Source organism: Astatotilapia calliptera, chromosome 9 (assembly GCF_900246225.1).
Source record: "Astatotilapia calliptera chromosome 9, fAstCal1.2, whole genome shotgun sequence".
Taxonomy (NCBI): domain Eukaryota; kingdom Metazoa; phylum Chordata; class Actinopteri; order Cichliformes; family Cichlidae; genus Astatotilapia; species Astatotilapia calliptera.
Genome location: NC_039310.1, coordinates 28,127,729 through 28,152,007, shown reverse-complemented (window position 1 = coordinate 28,152,007; position 24,279 = coordinate 28,127,729). Strand labels below are relative to the sequence as shown.

Genomic DNA, 24,279 nt, shown 5'->3' with positions numbered 1-24,279 from the left:
TCACCTGCTTTATATAAATTCCACGCACACCTGGATCTCATTAACCTCTACCATTGGGAAAACAGGGTAGACTAAATAACACAGTCTAGACAAAGAAACAGGAATAAAATCATTTTTCCACTTAACAAACTCATTCACCCAACTAATCAGTTTGAAAAGTCACTCTTCACCTAATCTGACTCATGAGTTATTTTAAATGAAATAAACAATTTTACACAAAATAAACACCCCTTCATTTGGTTACACCCAATTGACATGATCAGTGACATCATATCCTATAAAATCAGGAAGTACTGGGGCGGCCCTTCCCACATACCTGTTTTACACATAGGACCTGCTCAAAGGAACACACAATGGTAAGTATAACCAAACTACATAAACAAATGAAAGATTCAAATCAATTAATGATGAAGTGACATTTAGCTTTAAGTACATTTGCACAGATGACATAAATATAACCAATGCTACCACAAACAGACCCGGGATAGTATGTAGAGCCAAGGTTACATGTGCTGTGTTTACATTAAAGCATTATGATAGACTATAGGATAACAGAACACAGAATAACAATATACGCAAATGGCAAATGAATTCTTTGTCACAGTTTCCAGCGGGCACAGTTAAAGGCATCAGTTCGCATCAGACCTGTGAGGTCAAAGGTCAGAGGTCAGTGAGGGTATATTGCTTCACTATTTAACAGAAAAAATCCAACCTGTGTTATTGTTGCCGCTCTTTACTTTTCCTGTGTTTACTTTAGATTGTGACGCATTTGAGCAGAATGGAGTTACACAATTATGAGCCGGACAGAGTCAAAGAAAGCGAAACTGATAACTGGGAAATGTGACTGGTAGGTTCAGATGTCTCATGAAAGCCTTAAAAAATACAGCTCCAAAAAAAGAAAGAAAGAAAGGAACACTCAATTATTATGGCATAACCAAAGTCAGTTAAACCTCAGGGAGATCAGTCTGTTCACTTAGGAAACATAAACCACTGCAAAGCCAGTTCAGCTGCTTTGCTGAAAGTGAAAGTAACAACAGATGCAACAGGACAACAGCCAAACCCCCCAAAAAGAAAATGATTTAGGAGGCAGTGACCACAGACTATTGCTCCCTCCTCATCCCTCCCGACTGATACGTCTCTAGTTTTCCTTTTTTGCTACTGTTGTTAGTATTAGTAACAGGAGACGCTAGCTGCAGCTCATTGACATTGCACAGACAGTCCAGCTTGTCCAGGATGTCACAGTCTCAAGAGTGTGGAGGACATACCAGGATGTGGGCTTTAGCATGGCTGTTGAAGGGCATCGTCCAGCACCATCATTGGTCTCTGCATCTTTGTGCAGAAGGAATGGAAGATAGTGTAAAAGCACAATATGCTTTTTTTTTATTCTTGATTTTGTGCCAAGTCATCAAATAAATCTTAATTACGAAAAATTATAACAGCTCAGCCCTGCCTAACTTTGAACCTGTGTCATGTACCGATACATATCACACATCCTCACATGTGAGGACCCTCACTGATATGCTCTGCAGTTACTACACAGCCCTGCCTAACTTTATCCTCACCAAAGTCTCAACCTGAACCTTTAAACAGCTGTTTGGGGACTGCTGGGTGAAACAGGGGGAATGTGCTCACTCTACTGGGCTAAAACTTAATTTAAGATACAAGGATGAAAGGAGCCCCTTCGCTTCACATGATCTTTTCTTTTTGTTCCACTGAGAAACTCCCATCTGCTTTTCCATCTGTGCTACCCGCCCTCTTTTCATCCTCCAGTCACTGTTCCTCTCATCTTACCTGCAGTCAAGCTGAAGACGTGAACCTCGAATCAGGTATGTGGTGATACAAATACAGACACATACACAAACTAGGACATGAGTAAAGTTAAGCTTCAACTTTAACTTAGGATTTCCTAATTCCTCAGCTCTAAAATGTTTTTTAATTAGATTTTAAAGGAAATAAGAAATGTTTAAGGGGTTTAAATCAAAAGGCATCCACCTTGGAGCTCAAGTTGCCAACATGAGCACAGAGAGACAATGATGCTGGTAACTATTGGAAGTTCAATTGACAATATAAAACCCAAAGATATACAAGGGATAGAAGAATCTAAACATAATTTGGGAAGAAAAATTATTTAAAAATTAATACTAAACAATCTTTCCAAAAACAGTTATGCAAACAATAAATCTGCAAGCCGAATAGTTGCTGAGGAATAATTTGAGCAATTGTTTAAACTCGTGTTTATGTGAGCTGCCGTCCCCTGGTGGTCACTGAAGGTACTTCAGGTGCAAGATGTTATTTGTAAATTTAAAGAAAAGAAAAGAAAAATACATTGAATTAAAATACTGCATTATTAAATGTTAAAAAGCACAAAAAAGGAAAAAGATCCTTGTCAGGGTCAGATCTTTTATGTCCTGAGACACAGAAAAAAAATTGTTTTTACATTCAGATTTTTTCCCCCAAAGAAACATGCTGGATCATTTCTTTTTCAAATTTGTTATTTATTCATTATCTTCTGTCCCATGAAGTGGGCACATCTGTCATAAATATGATTAGATGGCTGAGTGAGACAGAAAGGAGTTCACGCAGAATTTGGAAGTGAAGTTAAAACTTGAGCTGTCGAGAGATGATGAGGAGGAGGGGCCAGACATGAGAGCAAGAAGGTGAAAGTTCAGTGGAGGACATGCTGGCTTTGAAGAGCCTGAGTACGGGCAAAGTGACGATACCCAAAGTCCATCTTGGATAAGAAGCATTACGTAAGCTCGGGCTCCGAAGCTCTGGGATTTGGTTTTGACCGCAATACAGGACACCAGCCTGGAATCATCTTTCATTGGCAGCTGTGTGTGTGTGTGTGTGTGTGTGTGTGTGTGTGTGTGTGTGTGTGGTTCCTCAAAAGCTGAGGAACCACACTGAGCTTTCAGCTTCCTGCTCTGATGTCTGTCCTTCCTCCACCTCATCCCACGACAGCAGTAAGACTGACTCCCCTTCCACGGTTCTGCCTCATCCTGCCTCCTGCTTCCCGAAGTACGGCTCAAAATCTGAAAATGTGTCCTGCTGCCCACTACAAAGGAATAAAAGTAACTGTGCATTTCTGAAATCCTACTAAATCAATGTTAGCTGTATTAGCTCAGCCCCCACAAACCTGTCATCAATAGAAAAGGCAGGATGTCCCCTCGACAGTGCAGAACGAGTCATGTAGATTGCATTAATGGTGGTTAACGCAGAGGTCTCAGACTTATGTCCTGACTGGGGTCAAAAATGAATTGCTGGGTTTTATATTGTACATTTAGATCAAAGACGGTGAGTCACTCCCCTTTTCTTTATATTTTACTCCTAAAAAGTCAAACTTTCTTGTAATTTTGCTAAAGTGGTCTTGAGCAACATTTTTCCAGGTTTTCACGAGGTCTTTGCGGCGCCTTTTAAAAGACAGAGTTACAAAGTGCATCTAAATTTGAATAAAAGCCACACATTAAAGATAAGTTATAGACACATAATCATTTTCACAAAGACACTTCGATACATGCAAATAGATGCAAAGGCTCAAAATAAAGGGGAGAAGATTAAGGGAAAGCTAACCTGTCAAACATCAGCCTGGCTGAGTTTTTATAGGTTGTTTTTATGGGTTGTACAGGTTTTAGAGGTTGTTCAAGTGATTTTTCTCAGCAACCTCAAAAATAGGATTGTCTCTGGTTTTAAAGTCAGAGTGAGGAACAGTTGGGAGACCATAGCCCATATGGAAAAGAAATAGTAAAAACATATATGATTTACTCATGAAAGTGGACACTTTCTCATTACTTTCATATATTTTTTTAGTAAGTATACAAAACATACAAGTTTCATAATATAATTTTTCAAGGGATCTTATATGTGTTTTCACTCTTGTATGCTTTTCATACAAGTTTCATACAAGACAGATAAAAACTTTATAAGATTTATATATATCTTTTCCATATGGGGAGGATGAGAAAGGCCTGCTCAGAAGGTCTGATATAAGCAGGGTCCTGTCCATGTAAGCAGCCCCTGCTTACATCCTCACCCCGGGGAACTCCAGGCCTTAAGGGCCGGTGTCCTGCAGGTTTTAGATCTCACCCTGGGTCAACACACCTGAATCAAATGAGCAGTTCATTACCAGGCTTCATTAACCTGTCTTGGAAAACTTCAAGACAGGTTAATGAAGTCATTTAATCAGCTGTGTTGGATCAAGGACACATCTAAAACCTGCAGGACACCGGCCCTTGAGGCCTGGAGTTGCCCACCCCTGATGCAGAGCTTTGATGATAATAACAGGATTTTAAAGTGGCCTCTGAATTTCACTGAAAACAGTGAAGGGCAGCAGGAATACGTGTGATATGTTGCTCTCTGCACCAGCTGGAGATGGACACTGGCTGCTTTTTCACTCATTTTCAGTCCACTCCCTGTACCTGATCTATGACTGACTGAGGTATAAAAAGGCAAGATTAAAGCACCTCAGTGACAAGCAAGCTACCAGAAGACTTCACACAAGCAGAATTCATACTCAGTTGTGATTAAATACATTCCTAAGTTTGGGAAAGACTGGATTAGCACACAGTTATAGGATTATGTAGAAGGACTGCCTTAAAAATTCTTTAGTTTTCAGAGTTTTTACCACCACAAACCTGGACTGTCACAGGGATAATGTTTGGCTCCAATTAGCAGCTTATGTAAAGGCGAAGCTGCTTCAACATCCTCCTTTCATTAACTCACACTGTAGAAACCATTAAAAAAAACATGCCACAGAGAACAGACTTAATCTGAGAACACTTTTTATTTTCATTACTTCACTTTTGTTTCATAGCAGCCACAGGATGGCACCAGAGTCCAGTTAAAAAAAAGAAAAAAGAAGAAGTTTAAAATCTGTTTTTCTTCACACCCCTTCACGCTCTTCTTTTTGTTTACATCCAAAATGTAATTTAAGGTTCCCACAGTTCCCAGGGACAAACAAATCTAACTAAAATCTGCAATGATGAATGAGCAGAGAACCCAACCCCAAATCTCCAATCATGTACACCTGACACCAGAGCGGTGACAATGAACAGACCAACCAAGTATTTTTTGTCTTTTTTTCATGGATTAGAGCTGAAAGAAGAAATTCTTCTTGCTGGGAGCCATTTTCAGAAGCAGATTACATACTGCACTAAAGATTTCTTGCAGGCAGAAGGCTGGATTAACTCAAAATAAACTACACTGCATGTGTTCATTGTAATAAGACAACGTGACTACTGACTGAGCCCATTGACACAGACTGCCTAAACAAGAAACATTTTGACATAATCTCAAAAAAGCGTGAGCTGGCGGTGGACTCCATAATTGGTCAGCTTGCAATGGCTCATTACCTGTTTGGACTCGGACTGTGAAGCAATAGCAGATACAAAGAGTCAGCCACGCTGTTCAGCACCGAGCACCAAAACTGCACACATTCCCTTTATCATGATCATTTGAAATTTATTTAAAAGAAATTTTGAATTAAAGTTTAAGTTTCCGAGTTAAACTCTGCTACACCTGACCGTGTAAAATCTGACATTAAAAATCTGAAATTAATCTGATGTTAAAGATTATTTTTCAAAAATGATTATCTAATAATTAACTAATAGAGGCAGTATCTTGGTTACATCTCTTGGATGAATGGATGACAGGGTGTCGCTTCAGAGACGTCTATAGCTTGGACACATAGTATAACGTGGAGCATTTGCACACTGTTATAATGATTATTTCTTTGCATCTCTGCAGTGTTTTATGATAAAATAAAAATCAAGTGCAAAGCCCTTGAAATTGATCCAGTGGTTTGTGGTTAAAAAAAAAATAGTTTTATAAGCTGAGGTTGTCCATTTTCTGACTTTCTTTATATTCTGATAGTTTGTAACAATATGAAGTGCAAGAAGAATTGTGAAGTAATTTTAAAATATTGTTCCTAATTTAGGAACAACAACACCTGCTTCCATGTCTTGCATTAATATTTAAATAACTTCTCTGCTTATTGACAATTGTTTCTCAGATAATTATATTATCTCTATTTGTACAATAGTTCGGTTGTTACGAAGGGAAAAACAGGGTACCCGTTTGAAAGTCTTTGTGTAATTATTTATTTTTGCAAAATAGCTGCATTATACTCTGTAATTTTTCAAAGACGGTGACACTTGGGGTTCAAATGAAAGCACTGTGGTGTAACATTACTGGAGATCATGAAGATATGATGAAAACTAGCGTATGTGGATAAATCTGGTATATTTACACGATGAATTTAATACACATTCATATCTGACTCTGCTGCTTTGTCAACAGCAGCTGTGTTGCTTCCAGTCAGTATCACGTGCTGAGTTCTTGTGCCCTCCTCCTACAACAATATTGTTTTTTGCTTCTTTTTTTCATAAATAACTTAATCATCTCGAGCCCTTTTCAAAATGATCAAACATTAAATTATTTTCAGGATTTTAAACAGTTGAATTATTAATTATTTGTTTTTAAAAACTCACAAAAACCCAGATATTTTCCATGTAATATATAGTATCGAGAGAGTATGGATGACAAGTAAGAGTAAAAGACAAAAACTTACTTAAAAGAAAATTTATTGCCCAAATTGATCACCAATTTTATTTTTTTAAGTTGAAAAAAAGTACAATAATGCCCAATTAGGGCATAAGAGTTAATCTTATTACAGTTCTACAGATCTCATATATTACAAGCGATTTCTCTGCAGGCCAGTATTATTGGCTGATATTAACCTTTTGCTGATATATCAGTATCTTCATTTATAAAGGCTGATAATTTATTGAAAATAATAAGACATGGCAGAAACATTCTTCGACCATGTTTTGAGTATTGGTGTATTTACTTCTTCCTGCATTCCTGAAAAGGTTTCACCATCAGTCATCTTCTATGAGGAGACCTCAGACGCAGTCGTACGCTGAGCTTTTGCTTTCCTGTGAGAAAATCAACAAAAAATAACAGTATATGAGGACTGATCACATTTGAAAAGTCGAACTGAGCATGTGAGTCAGTGGAAGGTGATGTAAAACTCACTCGAATGCAACAATCTTGGCACGAACCCAGGGAGCTCTCCCATTGATGCAGAAAACACCGGACTGTGTCTGAAAGCTGCAGGAACGAGAAATGAACGATGAACTTGGTAGCAACACTTTAATCAGTTCATTTGAGATAATATTAACAATAAGTAAATGAACTTTAACTGAAGAGCACCAAAAACATCACATCTACATCTTTAGGCTAAAGTTATTTAGCCAGTATAAGTTGTGTTGAAGTTAAACAATTAATTTTAAATGTGGAAAAAAAAATCATATTTTTCAGTAATTAACAGTTTGTAATAAATCATTCCTGGGCTACAGTTGATGCTTTTAATGTGCCATAAAAAAATTACACGACTGCGTTGACACAGGGTCGGTTTGCTCTCTGGATCAAGTATCCCAAAATTGGTTCAGTGATCTCCTTATTGCTGACAGTTGTGCAGCACGTGACAAAATCATTCTTTGCTGGAACAAAAACCAAAAAAAGATTTTTAAACAGAGAAGAGCCGACAGAAAAACCTTACATGGTGTTTATATGAAATTCCATCTTACCTTCTGATCCAGACATGGCCAAAACTACCAAGACTGTGCAGAGCAGCACAGACAGGCTTCTGATGATACTCATTCTCACTGACGAGTGGTCATCATGTCATTAAATTGAACTTTTGGCCTATCGCTACTCAATGCTGCTAGTTTCTGTCTTTATGCAAATATAGCAGGAAGACATGTAACCAAACCACATTCAGAATCTTGAAGGCATTACATTTTAAGTCGAGTCTGTTATATGCATTTTGTCTGCTACATAACAATATTAGCATTTTTGGCTTCTGAGTTTTGAGAAGTGTTCATGTTAGAGTGTAAAGATTAAGGAACAGAAACTTTTCTTACAAGAACACCATCACTAACTTTCTCTTAACTTTCTGCATCTGGTGTTTTTAAAAAGTGAAAGAAGAGGGAAGTAAAGAAGTTTGCTGCAGCCATATTCCCATCACACAGATGTTAATGCTGACATCAGCATTCAGTGTTTTACTAAAGAAAGGCTTCAGAAAGGTTCCTTATTCTGTTGGGATAATGGAAGTCAAAATATAACTAGGATAATGTGGAAAATTAAAATATAGTCTTAATCATCTTAAACAAGATGAAAAAGTAATTTGACAAGGCTGCCCAAACTTTTGCATCCCACTGTACATGTGTACCTTTTTCTGTCCATGTCGTTTAACAGTTGGGTAAAGTACATGCTTTCCTGAGTAGTGGTTGCAAGTCCAATGTATTCAGCTTCGCATGTTGAGAGTGCCACTGTAGGCTGTCCTCCCTTTGTGTTCAGGTTTGCTGTTCTATGGTTTAGTTTCTCCTAGGTTCTGTTTTTCCATCCCCACTTTGTGTTCTGTTTTAATAATAAACCACGCTCACACCTTAGTAAGTGCTGCATTTGAGTTCTCTTTTCCACACATCACATGGCCGCTGCCCCAGCCATGCATAACGCCCCTTGTTATGCCCAAATAACTCAATTTTAGTTTCATCAGTCCACAGCACCTTATTCCAGAATGAAGCTGGCTTGTCCAAATGTGCTTTAGCAAACCTGAAGCGGCTCTGTTTGTGCTGTGGGAGGAGGAAAGGCTTCCTCTGCATCACTCTCGCATACAGCAGAATGGTTGAACGATGCACAGCGACTCCATCTGGTGCTAGATGATGTTGTAGGTTTTTGGTGCTGGTCTGTGGGTTGACTCTGACTGTTCTCACCATTCGTCGCTTCTGTCTGTCCGAGATTTTTCTTGGTCTGCCACTTTGAGCCTTAACTTGAACTGAGCCTGTGGTTTTCTCAATATGTTCCTAACTGTGGAAACAGACAGCTTAAATCTCTGAGACAGCTTTCTGTATCCTTCCCCTAAACCATGATGGTGTCTCCAGGTCATTTGAGAGTTGTTTTGAGACCCCCATGTTGCTACTCTTCAGAGAAAATTAAAAGACGAGGGAAACTTACAATTGACCCTCTTAAATACTCTTTCTCGTTATTGAATTCACCTGTGTATGTAGGTCGGGGGTCACTGAGCCTACCAAGCAAATTTATATTTAATAATTAGTTCTAAAGGTTTTGGAATCAATAAAATGACAACAGTGCCCAGATTTATGCACCTGCCTGATTTTGTTTAAACAATTGTTGCACACTTTCTGTAAATCCAATAAACTTCATTTCACTCCTCAAATATCACTGTGTGTGTCTCCTATATGATATATTTAACTGACATTTTTTATTGTAACAACCAACGATTTATACAGGAAAACGATGACTATTAACATGGTTCCCCAAACTTTTGCATCCAACTGTATATAACTATCATTAGCTTACAGCTTGAAGTGTTTAAGGTATGTGCTAACTAAAAATAAAGACAAAATGATAGTTTATTAATTTTTTAATAAAATTTGTAGATTGTCTCAGTGGAGTTTTAATAAACTCGACAGTTTGTTCTTTCTATGTAAAATATAACAGGACCCTGGAGTAAATTCTCTACCATTTCACACTTATGTTTAATCAGTTCTCTGTCTGACATTTGTTCAACTATGTAAAAACTATAACTTTAATCTCATCCAAACCAATTTACTGAGGAACAAATAAAACACTGAAAAAAGCCAAGCAATAATATTTTCAAACTATCTGGGTGACTTATATATCATGTTTAACCTGAGTAGCGAAAAACCGTGGGGGGTTTGGATATGATGTGCTGGGAGTTCACTGTTCTCGCCGGCTCTAGTGAGTTTGAACCCTCTAGCTATCGAGCTGGTGGGTAACAGACGTCTCTGAAAACGTCAGAGCAAATATGTGGTGTCTTGATAAACCGAACAGATATTTGAAGTTTACACAGCTACATTCTCGCCTGAAAATATGTTAAAAGTTTATTTTGTGACCAAAAAAGAGTAATACGAGTAATCTTAAAACTAAGTGGTTTGTTGAAAACTGGAATTAGCTGAGCTGTGCTATGAATTCTGAGATATGTCGGGCCACAAAGGACACGCCTGACCCACCCTTCAAATCTGGGGAAATGAAGAACACATTTTTCAACCGCGTTTGGGGGAGTCTTCGAATTTGGACAGGCTTCGCCATGTCGCTGTAACATAATTGGGCTACAAATGCGGCCTCCGAAGGATGCGGCCACTAAATTTGGACACAGCTATGAAACCGGAAACTGGTTCTTCTTTTTCGGGGTTTAACGGCGGCTGGCATCCCTGGACATGCAGTGCTGCCGTCTTCTGTTTCAGCCCATTATTACAATCTTAAATCCTACTACTTATTTAATAGTCGACGTAATCGTGACTAGTCGACTTATCGTGGCAGCCCTAAAGTGTACGTACATGTGTTTTTATTTATTATATATATTAGGGGTGCAACGATACACAAAATTCACGGTTCGGGTCGATATTTTTTCGATACAAAAAAAATGTTCATGCCTTTTTAATTTGTCATTTATTAAAATTATAAATATGTATTTTAACTCAAAAGTACAGTTTTTAAATTTAATGTTGCTGAAACAACAAAGTAATAAAAAAAAAAACTATCTGATCGAGAAATCACTCATCTTTGGAAAAGAGAGTTTATTACAGAGAAATGGCTCTTTCCAAAATAAAAGCTATACTATCCGCTTCTTCTGGGCTATATTCTCAGCAGCATATTAAACATATCAGGTCCCCATAAGGAGAATCCTGTGCTAACGGCTGTCTAAATGACTCGGGTGAAGTTTGTAGCATGCGTGCTTGTTGTCTGCTTCCACTTGTCTTTGCACTAGGGTGATGTCGGCGTAAATGTGCAGTCATATTCGTTGTGTTCCCACTAGTGCTGTCAGCGTTAATCTCGTTGAAATGACGTTAACGCCACAACACGGCAAATCTCCGTTAACGAGCTACCGGGAATCGCCCCGTGCGTTGGGCTGGACGGCGTCAACACGTTAACGAGCTAACTGCGCTAACACAGTAGTTCCCACCAATTAAGCATTGCGTGGCACATCCAACATACTGTTTTACTTTTGTCCATGATGCGCTTACCTTCAGGGTCATACGTCACATGAAAACCAAAAGAGTTCCAAACGCCAGATCTGAATGAGGGTGGGGGAGGTCCAATTTCCCGCGTTGAAAGGAGAGCTTAACTTCTGCCTAGCTAGCTTGCCCTGCGCTCAGTGAATCTGCGTTCGACTACTCCGCCTAGGCTGCACTGTCGAGCGCAGATCCACTGAGCGCTCAACATAGACAGCATCGTCAGAAGGAAAGTTGATCAAATAAATTAAAAATGTTGTATTGTTCGATACATATGCGTACCGAACCGAAAGCACTGTATCGAACGGTTCAATATCGATATGAGTATCGTTGCACCCCTAATATATATGTATACTTGGGTGTGTGTGTGTGTGTGTTTTGCTGGGTTTCACTGCTCGGGCCCACTTATGTTCATCATGGGCTACATAAACTTGGGTAAAAGATAAAGTTTTTTAAAAAACTGGACAGTATACTCAGCAACCATCGTCAGTTAAAACACTTGTGGAATACATTATGTGATGTGTGTAGCATTTTGTGAGAGTCTGGTGGGCGACAGAAACAACAGCAGGAAAATATTTGCTCAATAAACAAAAGTTTATTTTTATATTGTTTTTCACAGCCACATTGTTCTTCACATAAACACAAAATGCACAGAAAGAGATTCACAAATAAACAAAAAGAAAAGTAAAAGACAAATAAAAGCTGACCTCCAATGATCAATTACAAAACAATGAAGTCAACAGCATGAATAAAATACACATTTGCTCCACAGGTTACAGGAAAAATTAATCTACAAATGGCAAAAAAAAAGAAAAAGAAAAAAAAAAGAATAAAACAAATTTAAGTCAGGCTGAGAAAGCGCTCTGGTTTGAATAAGCCTTTAATGGTGATGGTAATACTGGAAATACTGATGTAGCAGACAGACTTCATGCCTTCTTCATTTTGGCAGTGACTAGAGAGGAAAAACAGACAAGCAGCAGCTTCAGTTTTTCTCTGTAAATACTTTGCATTTATTTCTGTGTGTTTCTTTTAGCACGACTTACGATCTTTGACCCACTGAGCATCTGGATCAGCACAAAGTTGTCCATATTCTGTGTTGAAACTGGAAGTAAAAGACAGAAAATTATAGAGATTGTATATGTTTGTATGTAGGACAACAAGTGCTGACTTACATTATAGCCTTCACACAGCGTCCGCTTGCAGCCTGCTCACGATATGTTTCCCCCACCACCTCAGCAGTCCTATTGCCTTTGGTGACTGCAGGGCAGCATGGTGGTATCCTTCCAGGATGACGACGACGAGTACCTGAGAGATTAAAGGTTAAAAATGGAATTTTCTTACCTGAGAAAAGTCTAATTAGAAGGAAAATAAAAGTTAAATCTAGTTTTAAAATATGAAGCTCCTTACATCACTAAACAGAAGGTGACTTTCAAAATGTGACCTGAAATTATGTTACAGTGCACAGGCATTTTTTGTGCAAATCAATCAACAAGTTTAACAAATCAATGTTCTCAACACAATTTGGGGCCCTCGATTACTTTTTGGGCAATTCTGGCATTATGTTAATTAAGTGAAAGGTGAAAAATATTGTCTCGTAGCTGCGAGATATTATCTTATACTCTCTCTGTGTCTCTCTCATTTTCTGCTTTCATGCCTTATGCAATGAGTCACTGAAATGATGACTTTGCTAAAAACTAAAATGAAGCAGTGAGATTTAGTTACAGAGTGAATTTGTTTGAAGGAAACCACTGCACCAACTGTGCTACACTAATCAGTTGGCAGTTATGATAGTTTAAGTGTCTTACAACATATGCCTGGCATGCAACGCAGCGTGAGACATAACCCCACAAGTGACAGAAAACAAAAGTTTGCATGTAGATAAACATAAATAGTACAAACATTGTTAATGGTAAGCAGTATAGCATGAATGGATATGGTGTGGCTGTCAATCAGTCCAGCAATTGAACACAAAAATCAGGTGAATGTCGTGCTTATAAAATAAAAATCTCCAAGACTTCTTCTAAATGTAGACATAAAGGACGCCTTTCAAATGCTATCACTGACTAATGAAACTTAGCCCAGAAAACAGCTTCCAGGGTGTCTGGAGCTTTGTGGGTAGAAGTTGAGTGTAAATGCTGAAAAACACATGTGCAATTATAAATGGTAAATGGCCTGTATTTATATAGCGCTTTACTAGTCCCTAAGGACCCCAAAGCGCTTTACATATCCAGTCATCCACACATTCACACACTGGTGATGGCAGCTACATTGTAGCCACAGCCACCCTGGGGCGCACTGACAGAGGCGAGGCTGCTGGACACTGGCGCCACCGGGCCCTCTGACCACCATCAGTAGGCAACGGGTGAAGTGTCTTGCCCAAGGACACAACGACCAAGACTGTCCAAGCCAGGGCTCGAACCGGCAACCTTCTGATTACAAGGCAAACTCCCAACTCTTGAGCCACGATCGCCCCATTTATAGACTGAGCAGATACCAGAATATGACTGATGTAAAGGTTTGTGGTCTTTACACAGTGGTCCTGCCCAATAAACCACCAAAATATCACAAGTGAACCTTATTCACAAACAGGCAGCAGCCATTGTTGGAAATATTCATTGCTGTGATAAATTTATCTATTTGATCTCTTTTTTCCTCATTTTTCTTTATAAAAGTAAGAGCACAGTTACCTTCAGAGGAGTGGCAGCACACACACACCGAGAGCAGGAGGAGAGTGATGGAGAGGATCTTCACAGTCATTTTCACCGGCGGTCTGGCTCACTGATCAGGTTGAAACTATACGCTGACCAATGCTTGGTTATTTATTGGTAAGTGTAGGAACATCTGCAGGCAGAACTGCTGACGTATTTCTGTAGGTCTTTGCATTTGTGTGTGCGTGGTTGTGGCATATCACACCTCCGCCTCTTATCATTGAGAATTCAGTATTTCAACCTATCAACACCTCACTGAGAGCTTTCTGAGAAACAGCCTCACACAAAGTTCACAGATGCTCAAATATGGTCAAGAGCCTGATGATTGATACCAGTACTTTGTGCATTTTCATGAGTAATGAGCCTAAACCTCCTGATTATTATTTTTTTTTTCCATTTTGACTGTCTGACAGTGACTCTTTTTCTCTTGTAGTTACAAACTAAACATGCGGCCCCCTCATCCACATGGCTGAAAAAAGCAACATGGAGGCAGAAAAAACCTCTAATACTGGTTTCCAGTTTCCAGGAGAACTTGCAGGACAGTCCAGGATGACTGTGGCTCTGTTGAGGTGTTGCTCAAATATTAAAATCTAATAAAAACAATAATCAAATCTACAGTGTGGAAAAGCAAACTGAACTTGCATCTATTTGTACTGTACACACACACACACACACACACACACACACACACACACACACACACACACACACACACACACACACACACACACACTAAACCACTTCCTCATTACAGATGATATATATAGAAAGTTTATCAGTCCCACACATTCATGACATTTTATAAACGACTTTGTTCTGGTATTTTTTAATCATAATTTTTACAGAAAGTCTCACATCATGGTGGAGGAAAAGTTTAGCTGATTGAGGTTTTGAGTCGTTCACTTATGCAGAGCTGTCTTTAGGTCCGGCCACAGCGTTTCCATCAGGTTGAGGTTTACACTTTAACTGGGCCATCGCACCACGTTCTGTTGTGGATTTGCTGATGATAATTTTAAAGCTCCTTTTCCTTTGCATAAAATAACTGCATAGTGCTGGTTAAACTTCAAAGTTATATTTGGTGTAACTACAGAACTAAGAAAATGTGTAGCAGATGAAGGAAATAAAGACAAATGAAACAACGTTGCCCCGAGGCAACAAACCACATTTTCATGCCTTACACTGGCCCTTCAAAAAAAACCACATTTTTTTTTCTTTCAAATAATGCTACCAGGCACATCTCCTTCCAATAAAATGATGAGTTGAAGGTGGTGTGACTTTTATTGGGGGGGGGGGGCATTCTGCAAGCTGCACTACATGAGAGACATCTCCATTAGGAGGCAAGATAAGGATCACTATTTTACATGTTTATAGTGAAATAAATGTATATTAAAAAAAACTTGTATGTGCATGAATATGTTAAGAAGCATATTTGATTGTATGTTCTACTTTTTTAAATTTATTTATACAGTAAAACTGTTAATTTTCATTCGTTGTCTCAAACCCAGTTTTTTTTTCAGGCAATAATAATAATAATAATAATGGATTGGATTTATATAGCGCTTTTCAAGGCACCCAAAGCGCTTTACAATGCCACTATTCATTCACTCTCACATTCACACACTGGTGGAGGCAGCTACAGGTGTAGCCACAGCTGCCCTGGGGCAGACTGACAGAAGCGAGGCTGCCATATCGCGCCATCGGCCCCTCTGGCCAACACCAGTAGGCGGTATAATACAATGCATTTGCATATGTGTGTAGAGATGTGTGCATTTATATGATCATAGTCAATGTTTTTCCTTTACAATCTGCTCATAATTACAGGACATGGATGTAAATACCTTTTATGGAAGGAAACCAAGGGAATGTGCACTTTCTGTCCTCAGAAAGTGAGGACAGTGAGCTTTTAGGGAGTGACGGTTAGGAGCTCAGGGGTCAGTTGGTAAAGTAACTGTGTCTGTGTGTGTGTTAGTGCCCACATAGCAAGCAGGTCTGGCCAGGATCTGGTATCAAGTCAGCAGTGCTGGCATCCACATATAGGCCAGGCCTGGCATAGATGGCACTGTCTATGTGATGGCATGCCATATCTGGCTTGATTGTGGCTTGGTTTATGTGGCCCAGGCCTACAGAAAACAGGTCTCTGCTGTCCAATTTTATGAATGATATATTATTAGGGACCCTAAAGCAACCCCCAAAATAGGGAGAAATACTTTTTTCCCCAAATTAAAAAGTCATGTAGTAGAGGGTTAAAAGTTGCAGGCGACACAGGGACATTAATGGATAAAAATAAGAAATGTACTGATTTCTTGGATTGCACACGTTTTAGTTAAAAGTTTTAAATAAAATAGAAAGCAAACAACAAAGAGCAACATAATAAGAAAAAAAAAGGAAAAAAAAAAGCACCATCACAATAAACTAGCTTGCTTTCTCTTCTGTTTTTTTTTCTCCATACAGGTGATCCAGGTGTTTTGTTTTTTTGTTTTTGTTTTTTTTTCTTTCTTCCCCCCCTTCTCACCCTCTCTTCTCCCCTTTGGTTTTCTTTCTCTCCCTCTCTTTCTTTCATTCTTTCCCCCTGTCCTATCCCCCAGTCATGTCTGTCCCGTTTGTAGCAACTGAAAATAAAATAAATTCATAATTATAATAAAGGTCAATCAAATGGACCAATATGGCAAGGCCATGATGATCCACTTGGTAAAATAAATCCGCTTGGCATCTTTCTTGGCCTTAAGACAACAATTCTGATGGCTATAGATCCAAACGGGACAAAAAAAAAAAAAATTTTTTTAAATAAAATGCGTTGTAGGTTTCTGGGAGATTATTAAGATATGAGATTTATTGAATGACTGGTGGTCAGAGTTTATTTGGAAATACTTTTCAGAGTGAGCTTTGCAAAACAGATAAATGGAATCATAAAAGCAAAAAATAAAGAATAAAAGAAGATTTGAAACTAAATATGTAACTAAACTTAAAAAAAAAGAACTCAGTTGGTCCGTCTAAGCACAGATTGATGTCCAGCCTTAGTCGTCACTTTAAAGTCACACAAGACTCAGATGTAGCATCAAGAATAAAATCAGAATCAGAATCAGAAAGGGTTTTTATTGCCAAATGTTGAGCAGGTTTACAACATTAGGAAATTGCTGCAGTGCGATGTGGACAGAATTAACAGAGTAACGTAACAAAAACATTTCAAAGAAAAGTTTGAGATAAGGAGATACTGATGACCCGACAGGCAGCGATGCTTCACCTCACACTTTGTACTTCATACCCTCGTCATCCTCACAATGACTGGACAGGAAAGAGAGACAAACAGGAGTTTCAGTTTGTTTCTACAAATACTTTTATTGTGTGTGTGTGTGTGTGTGTGTGTGTGTGTGTGTGTGTGTGTGTTTCTTTTAGCGTAACTTACGATCTTTGACCCACTGAGCGTTTGGATCAGCACAAAGCTGTCCATATTCTGTGTTGAAACTGGAAATAAAGAGAGAAAATTATACAGATTGAATGTGTTTATGTTTGTGTGTAGGACGACACATGTGCTGACTTACATTATAGCCTTCACACAGGGTGGTGTTGCGGCCTGCTGACGATATGTTTCCCCCACCACATCAGCGCTCGTATCTTGGCGGGTGACTTCAACACAGCACGGTCTCTTCTGGCGACGAGCTGATTAGGAGAAGTTTAAAACTGAATATATTTCGCCCACAGGAAGGAAACTCAAAGTGAAATTCGGGTTTAAAATGTTATAAAACTGCTAACAAGAGTAAACAAAAGCTGACTTTTGAACCGTTACCAGACATTAAGTGACATGAAATAGTTTATTTTGTGCCTCACCTTGTAGGTATTTCTACTAATGAGAAATTTACTGCAAACATTATAAAAGTATTAACAAAGTAGCTACTTACACCAGTCTATGTCCTCATTCTAGACACTATATTCTTCAAGAATGCTAAACAGTAAGAGCAGAGGCCTGTATCTGTACCTGTGTCACTTCTTACTGGGCTATATTTCCATGGGGGTTTTTAAGCAGCATCTAATGTTTGTGTTTCCCTTTGACTTGGATGGGTATTAATTTGTACTTGCTGGCTTTCTATACAATTTGCACATAATCTAAGCCCATGTTTGATTTCTGTTTTTTGTATTCAATCTTCACTCTTAGCCTGTTAAACAGCACCGAGGCTACAGCTGAAAGAACAAAAAACGAATGCACTTCCTGAATCTTCTTACTGCTGACTGTTATGCAGCAGATGTCCAAATCTTTTTTGGAACACAAATGACATTTTACAAAGTGAATTTTAAACAGAGAAAAGCCAGTTGAAAGCTCTTACATGGAGTCTGAAGTTTAATCTTACCGTCTGATCCAGAGATGGCCCCAACCACCATGACTGTGCAGACCAGCAGTAACAGGCTTCTAGAGTTTACCATTTTCAAAAAGCTTGAAGAACAGTGAGTAAATGATTTGTTCCCCTTTGATCTGCCTTCTTCTCCAGAGTGAAGCGTGAAGAAATAGTTAAGGTCTTAAAAGCAGAAGTGATTCCTCCAGTTATTCGGCTCAGCTTTTTCTGTTTCCTCCTCCTCTCTCTTCTTACAAATAAATTAAACAGTGATTTAAGAGGAACTTTACAAAATGAGACGACGTTTCATCACACAGTTCTTAGATTGTGGAAGTATGAGGCGTTCCACAGAAGCGGGAAGTCATGACATGACATATTTCATCAATGCATTTGTTGTAGAATTGTTAAGAAAAAGTTTAGTAAATCAGTTATTTAACGTAATCTAAATTTAATGTAACCTAAAGGACCTAAAGTACAATATTTTTATTTAAAATTAATTATGAATAAAATACTTTTTCAAACTGGGAACCTGTTCTTAATTTTTCTGTAGCATTTATCTCACAAAACCTTCTTTGGCAAATATTCTGGACATGCTGCAGTCCTGGCTTTAAGATTTTGTTTTGTAAATAGGAAAATGAATGCAGACATTCTGATGTCAGTCCTTGCTTTCAGGCTCGAGTGTTAGTGTTTTGCATTTTTACCACGTGCAAGCATACAAACTCAAAGATCTTACATTTTAATGGAGATAAAGTATCTGAATTTTAGGAGCGGGACAATGCCTCCAAACATGCTTCTTCTGGTTCTTATCTGTATATGTTCCCCCAGTTCTACAATCTGCTCATTCTAATTTACGTGACCCCCTCCTTCACCTGTTCAATTCTTTAACTTTTTCCCTTCTATTTAGTACAGAAATCCATCATTGGGGATCTGCCAGGCCCAGGAGCCGCCGCCAGTCCCCTTCAAGTCCTTCCCCAAACCGCAGCTCAATTCATGTCCGTGACATTCACCTTTATCCACTAAAACACTGTCAAACCTAAAATGAGGACGTGGGCCCAGCTGGAGAAAGTCTCTTTTATGCCTTTTTTGTCTGTGCAGGTTATTTAGATATGAAAACTAACTTCAAAAAATTGAATATAAAGGGGTAGAAAACTTCGGACATGATTTATGTTAAGAGGATAGTTACTATTTAACAACATTTGCACTTTACCTGGTTTACAGTGTAAACATTACAGGCCAGAAAGGACAATTTTTTCTTAAAAGGATTATTTTGCAAACTTTCTGTTCTCCCATAAGCATCTGGTGTTTTTAAGAAAAAATTGCAAGAAGAAGGAAGTAAAGATATGTGATGCACCCATATTCCCATCATCCAGATGTTACAGCTGACATCAGCATTTGGTGTCTTGCTGAAGAACGGCTTCAGAAAGCGTCTTTATTTGGTTGGAATAACAAACTATAATTGATTTTTATTAACTTCTTAAGTTATTCTTTCACATTTGACAGGACTGACAGGGTTTTTGGGCACTCAGAATAGTCTCAGAGTTAACTCTGCATTCAGGCCAAATTAGTACCCACACATTTTCCCATTATTGCTGACCGTTTGAATTAGACTTAAAAATGTAGTTCTTACAGAGTGACTCCTGACATGAGTCAAATATAACACACGGCATCGTCAGCAAAATCAGAAGATCTATACTTGTTCCTTACGTATGAAATGTTTACAGAACATTTCTACCCATGAGCTCTGTCATTTCCTGTGCCAACAAAGCAAATAAGTGCATGCTGAGGCTGAAGAGGAGGAAAAAACAGAACAGTCTACATCATGCTACACTCAGTATAACCTCAGATAGAAAATAACACCTACAGGAGCACCACAAAGCTCCCAGTTCATAGATTCTGTGCTAAGTCACATGTCACTAAGTCAGTACTGTTACACACTGTAACCTCAATGTAATTTCTGTGCTTCCTAAATGCTTCACTTTGCAATAATAGGTTTAATGATTGATCTCTGAATATCTTAGTTGGAATAAATTTCATGAACTGATTTATTGCAGTGGTGCATCCTGTTACAGCATCATGCATGAATGGTGTGTGCTCTGAATCTGTGGCAATGCGACCGAAAACGCCAACACCAAGTTTAAGAGATGTGACCTAATAGTTTTGCACATTTAGCATGTATTTGTCATGATGGGCGCAGGTTTGTTTAGTTTCTCTGCCTCGTCCAAGTAGATTATCCTGCAGATATTCTCTTCCAAAGACACTCATCATACCAGACTATTAGTAATTGTGATCAACAGTGTTGGTCAAGTTACTTGAAAAAAGTAATCAGTAACTAATTACTGATTACTTCCCCCAAAAAGTAAATGGTAAATGGCCTGCATTTGTATAGCGCTTTTCTAGTCCGTAGGACCCCAAAGCGCTTTACACTACATTCAGTCATCCACCCATTCACACACACATTCACACACTGGCGATGGCAAGCTACATTGTAGCCACAGCTGCCCTGGGGCGCACTGACAGAGATCTATACTTGTTCCTTACGTATGAAGGCCCAGAGGGCCCGGTGGTCAGAGGCGCCACCGGGCCCTCTGACCACCACCAGTAGGCAAACATGGGGTTAGTATCTTGCCCAAGGATATTTGGCATGCAGCCAGGATGCAGCCTGGGATCGAACCACCGACCTTCTGATTAGTGGCTGACCTGCTCTGCCACCTGAGCTACAGCCACCCGTTACTTTACTGATTACTTATTTTCAAAAGTAATTAATTACTTAGTTACTTAGTTACTTTTTAAAAACACGATTTACAACCTGAGTAGGTGATAAAGTGATAGATCTTTCAGCCCAATTCTACTTTTTCTGCATAATCCATCATACAAAATGTAATCAAATGGAAAAGTCTCTTTTTAAAACTTTTATAGTTTTATTAATTTTAATCTTTTAACTTTATGCATCAAGCAAAATTTTAATTATATGCAACATTCTCTGACTGGAAGAAATTTGTTTAATATTTAAACCTATTTTCTGCACATTCCAGCACATAAATTTTTTTTTTTTTTTTTTGTGTTTACACTCACTCTTTCAAATAGATGCAAGTAAAACACAGCAGAAAATAAATAAAATCAAAGACTAGCGGTCCTGTTGCTCTATTTTCACCTGTACAGCAGGAGTTGGGTAGGCGGAGGTTTACCCTGGTGCAGGTGTGCCGCAGCGGTCAGTGGAAGGATACGGCAGTTTCTCTGTGAGTTTCCCATTACGTCGTTGCGCACTCAGAGCTTGCTTGGAAGTTTAGGGGTTTTTTTCGCTGTAAAAAGATGTTTTCTTCCCACGCACAATGCTAATGGACGCTAATGTTTTTGTCACTTTTTATGGAATCAAACTCAAAGTAAGGTCAGTACTTCCACGCTTTAAACGCTGCACGCTCATACTCTCTCCCGCACTCGATATATGATCCATTGTTGATCTGCACACAGCTGTTGTCACGAACGTCGCACTCGCTTACGTCACTGTCGTGAGACATTCTCGCAAAAAAATCACGGTTTTAGTAATGCAGTAACGCAGCGTTCCTACGGGAAAGTAACAGTAATCTAATTACCGTTTTTGCAATAGTAATCCCTTACTTTACTAGTTACTTGAAAAAAGTAATTGGATTACAGTAACGCGTTACAAGTAACGCGTAACGCGTTACAAGTAACGCGTTACTGCCCATCTCTGGTGATCAACATACATTTTGGAGAAGTCCTCAAACAAATAAGGAAAGAAAAGTAGTAGTAGAGAACAAGCTGTGATTTTTTTTAACCTTTGTGGGGTTTTATCAGCTGCTCAGCTTGTTAAATAAAACAAACAAAAAAACCTGCTATGTTTATTGTTATAACCACAGGCTTTCAGCTGTTTTGGGATTCAGTCGACTGTGTTTCTTGCCAGCCTTGAGCCCTCAGACTTTAGATGAGTTTAACTTTTACACTTAAAGATTTTGTGTCATCAGGTCTTTTCTATACAATGTTAAGCAAAGCTAGAAACTGGCATAGCTTTTTATTTTATAGTTAATTAATGTAAAGATTCATCATCTAATTCTGACCAATTGTAACTGTCTATTGTCTATTTCACACATATTGACTATATTTTTAAATCATCCTCTAAAGACTCCAGATCATCTTTAAAACAAATTCCCTCGAGATAAATAAAATATTATCAGTCAATCAATCAGTCAATAAAATGAGTAACATCTGAACTTTATTTGTAACATATAACTACTTCTGTGGATGCAGCATCTTGTTCCCAGTTTCCTCCTGATGGCTGAAGAGAATCTTGCCGTCTATCCTCATTGTAAAGATAAGCAAGCCGAACATGGATCACTTACTTCAGCCGATCCACCTGCCTTCTCACCCTTCAACAGTGACACTGCCCTGGACTGTCAGCTTGTGCCCTGTTCCTCCCCTTTGCAACACTTCCCCTATGGATGTTCAAAGTAAGCTCAAACTCACCTGTCAATTCTCTCTCACCATTATCAGCAGTCACTTTGGATTTGGATCTAAAACTTGTCTCCTTTTCATGAAACTTCTTTTATCCTGGACCTGGAAAAACCCTTGACCCCAAGCAAGCTCATGCCAAGAGAAGGAGAAGGTTTTAGAGATGTTAAAAGTTTGCCTATACTTTCACATTTTAAAACACTTACACTTACACTTACAATACAGTTACTCCTGCTACAGAACCTGCTGCCTTCTGGTGGTGTCTAATAATCCCTAGATTTAGAGTTCATTCCCTGTCCTCTCTAACTTTTCTTGATCTTTATCAGTAATCATGCCAAATAAAGTTAGTTTTCTCTGTTTTAATTTTTTTTAAATCTCTTCAAGAAGAAAAAACTGAAGCATTTACTGAAGTGTTAGTAAACTTGAAACTCTGCACTGACTCCAGAAAGATGAAAATCTTTTAAAGTTAGCAGTGCACCAACACCATCCTCACAGTACACATCTTCAGTCTGTGGTAGCAACAGAGCAGTCATGGAGGTGGGTCAGTGTTGAGAAAATATTTGCTGCCATCAAGTGGAGAAAAGAAAAAATCAACCTCAAATCAGCTTAAAGTCTTTGTCTCTGAACACCCAACAATACAGTGGCCAAAGTGGAGAATTGCATGCGGGCCCCTGTTTCACTGCAAGACTGTCAGTGTCATGCGCCGCGGCGCACGTGCACAAAAGGGTCCAAACGCAGACTCAAGCGCTAGCAGAAAATGACACTTTATTATAACAACAAAAGGCGACCCGGGAAAACCAGAGGAGCAAAACAAGGAACTAAAAAAACCCGGGGAAACAATGACGTGAGGAAGCCTGAATCGGGACCGTGGGAGGCTGCAACAGAAAGGGGAGAAGATTACTAGGGAGCCGGGAAGCGGGAGAAACACATCAAAACTGAGTTAGACTAGTTGGCTTACGATTAGAGCGGGACCATGGGAGCTCGGGAGGGAACTCCGTGAGAAGGAAATCCGTGGAGGTAGTGAATGGGCCAGATGATGCACCGGGTGATCCAATTGAGCAGGAGGAAAGGCAGGTGGCAGACGCTGAACGCCGGATCGAAACCTAGACACAAGTAGGCAGATTTAACGAAGCTCCAACAAGATATTAATGCAATGCCTTCGCGGGAGTCTAGTTACCACAGAGAGGTGATTAACGGACTGGCGTGGAGCATCCGTCAGCGCCGGGTTAAGTAGCTCTTCAGGTAATCACCTGTACCATCTTCATGTGAACACATTCAAGAACATCACAGATGAAAGAAACATTAAAAACTTCCACACTACATAAAGCAAGAAAAATAGTTTTTCTTTCAGATGGTTTCAGAAAAAACAGAAACTTCGGCTTCTGCTTCTGCTTCGCCTGGTCCGGCTTCAGCCCCTGCTTCGCCGTCGCCTGGTCCAGCCTCAGCTCCTGCTTCGCCGTCGCCTGGTCCGGCTCCGTCGCCTGTGGCTGCCACGCCACCGCCTGGTCCTGCCTCGACTGGTCCTGTGCCCACCGGGCCTCGGCCAGTACGCCTGACACTGGAGAGCCGCCGCTGCCTTCCGCGCGGCTGGCCCCCTGAACTGCTCCGTCGTCCCCTTTGTCGCCGCCGTTGCCTTCCGCACGGCTGGCCTCCTGACCGGCTCTGTCACCTGTGGCGCCCGCCTGGTCGGCCCCCCGACCGTGTGACCCTTGAACTCTTGTGCCC

At 39.4% G+C, this 24,279-nt stretch overlaps 2 protein-coding genes and 1 long non-coding RNA gene across 4 annotated transcripts; 1 reads left to right on the top strand and 2 right to left on the bottom strand.

The window, feature by feature from the left end:
• Positions 1-192: 192 nt before the first annotated feature.
• Positions 193-13,813, top strand: LOC113029318 (uncharacterized). Of its 2 annotated transcripts, XR_003273384.1 has the most exons (5): positions 193-356; positions 605-666; positions 758-847; positions 1,771-1,826; positions 13,730-13,813. It is a non-coding gene; the product is annotated as an uncharacterized LOC113029318 (long non-coding RNA). The 2 variants fall into 2 exon arrangements; XR_003273385.1 differs by lacking the exons at positions 605-666; positions 758-847.
• LOC113029317 (eotaxin-like) lies at positions 11,984-13,872 on the bottom strand. The gene is made up of 4 exons (XM_026180137.1): positions 13,745-13,872; positions 12,230-12,362; positions 12,101-12,159; positions 11,984-12,009 (listed from the first exon to the last, which is right to left on the bottom strand). Exons 1-4 carry the CDS (start codon positions 13,812-13,814, stop codon positions 11,984-11,986), a joined length of 288 nt encoding a protein of 95 aa, XP_026035922.1. The 5' UTR covers positions 13,815-13,872.
• A 2,982-nt stretch (positions 13,873-16,854) lies between these two features.
• Positions 16,855-18,301, bottom strand: LOC113029272 (C-C motif chemokine 3-like). Its single transcript, XM_026180049.1, has 4 exons — positions 18,109-18,301; positions 17,305-17,422; positions 17,169-17,227; positions 16,855-17,047 (listed from the first exon to the last, which is right to left on the bottom strand). The coding sequence occupies exons 1-4, from the start codon at positions 18,179-18,181 to the stop codon at positions 17,022-17,024; spliced, it is 276 nt and encodes a 91-aa protein (XP_026035834.1). The 5' UTR covers positions 18,182-18,301; the 3' UTR covers positions 16,855-17,021.
• Positions 18,302-24,279: the final 5,978 nt, after the last annotated feature.

Bases quoted from the DNA above. Each gene is read 5' to 3' on its own strand.
- LOC113029317 (XM_026180137.1), bottom strand. From the start codon at position 13,814: ATGACTGTGAAGATCCTCTCCATCACTCTCCTCCTGCTCTCGGTGTGT. The intron at 12,160-12,229 runs GTAAGTCAGCAC...TTTTACTTCCAG, and splicing joins CGCTGTGTGAAGGCTATAAT to TTTCAACACAGAATATGGAC. The intron at 12,010-12,100 runs GTAAGTCGTGCT...TTTCCTCTCTAG, and splicing joins TGCTCAGTGGGTCAAAGATC to TCACTGCCAAAATGAAGAAG.
- LOC113029272 (XM_026180049.1), bottom strand. From the start codon at position 18,181: ATGGTAAACTCTAGAAGCCTGTTACTGCTGGTCTGCACAGTCATGGTG. The intron at 17,423-18,108 runs GTAAGATTAAAC...TCTCCTAATCAG, and splicing joins GGCCATCTCTGGATCAGACG to CTCGTCGCCAGAAGAGACCG. The intron at 17,228-17,304 runs GTAAGTCAGCAC...CTTTATTTCCAG, and splicing joins CCCTGTGTGAAGGCTATAAT to TTTCAACACAGAATATGGAC.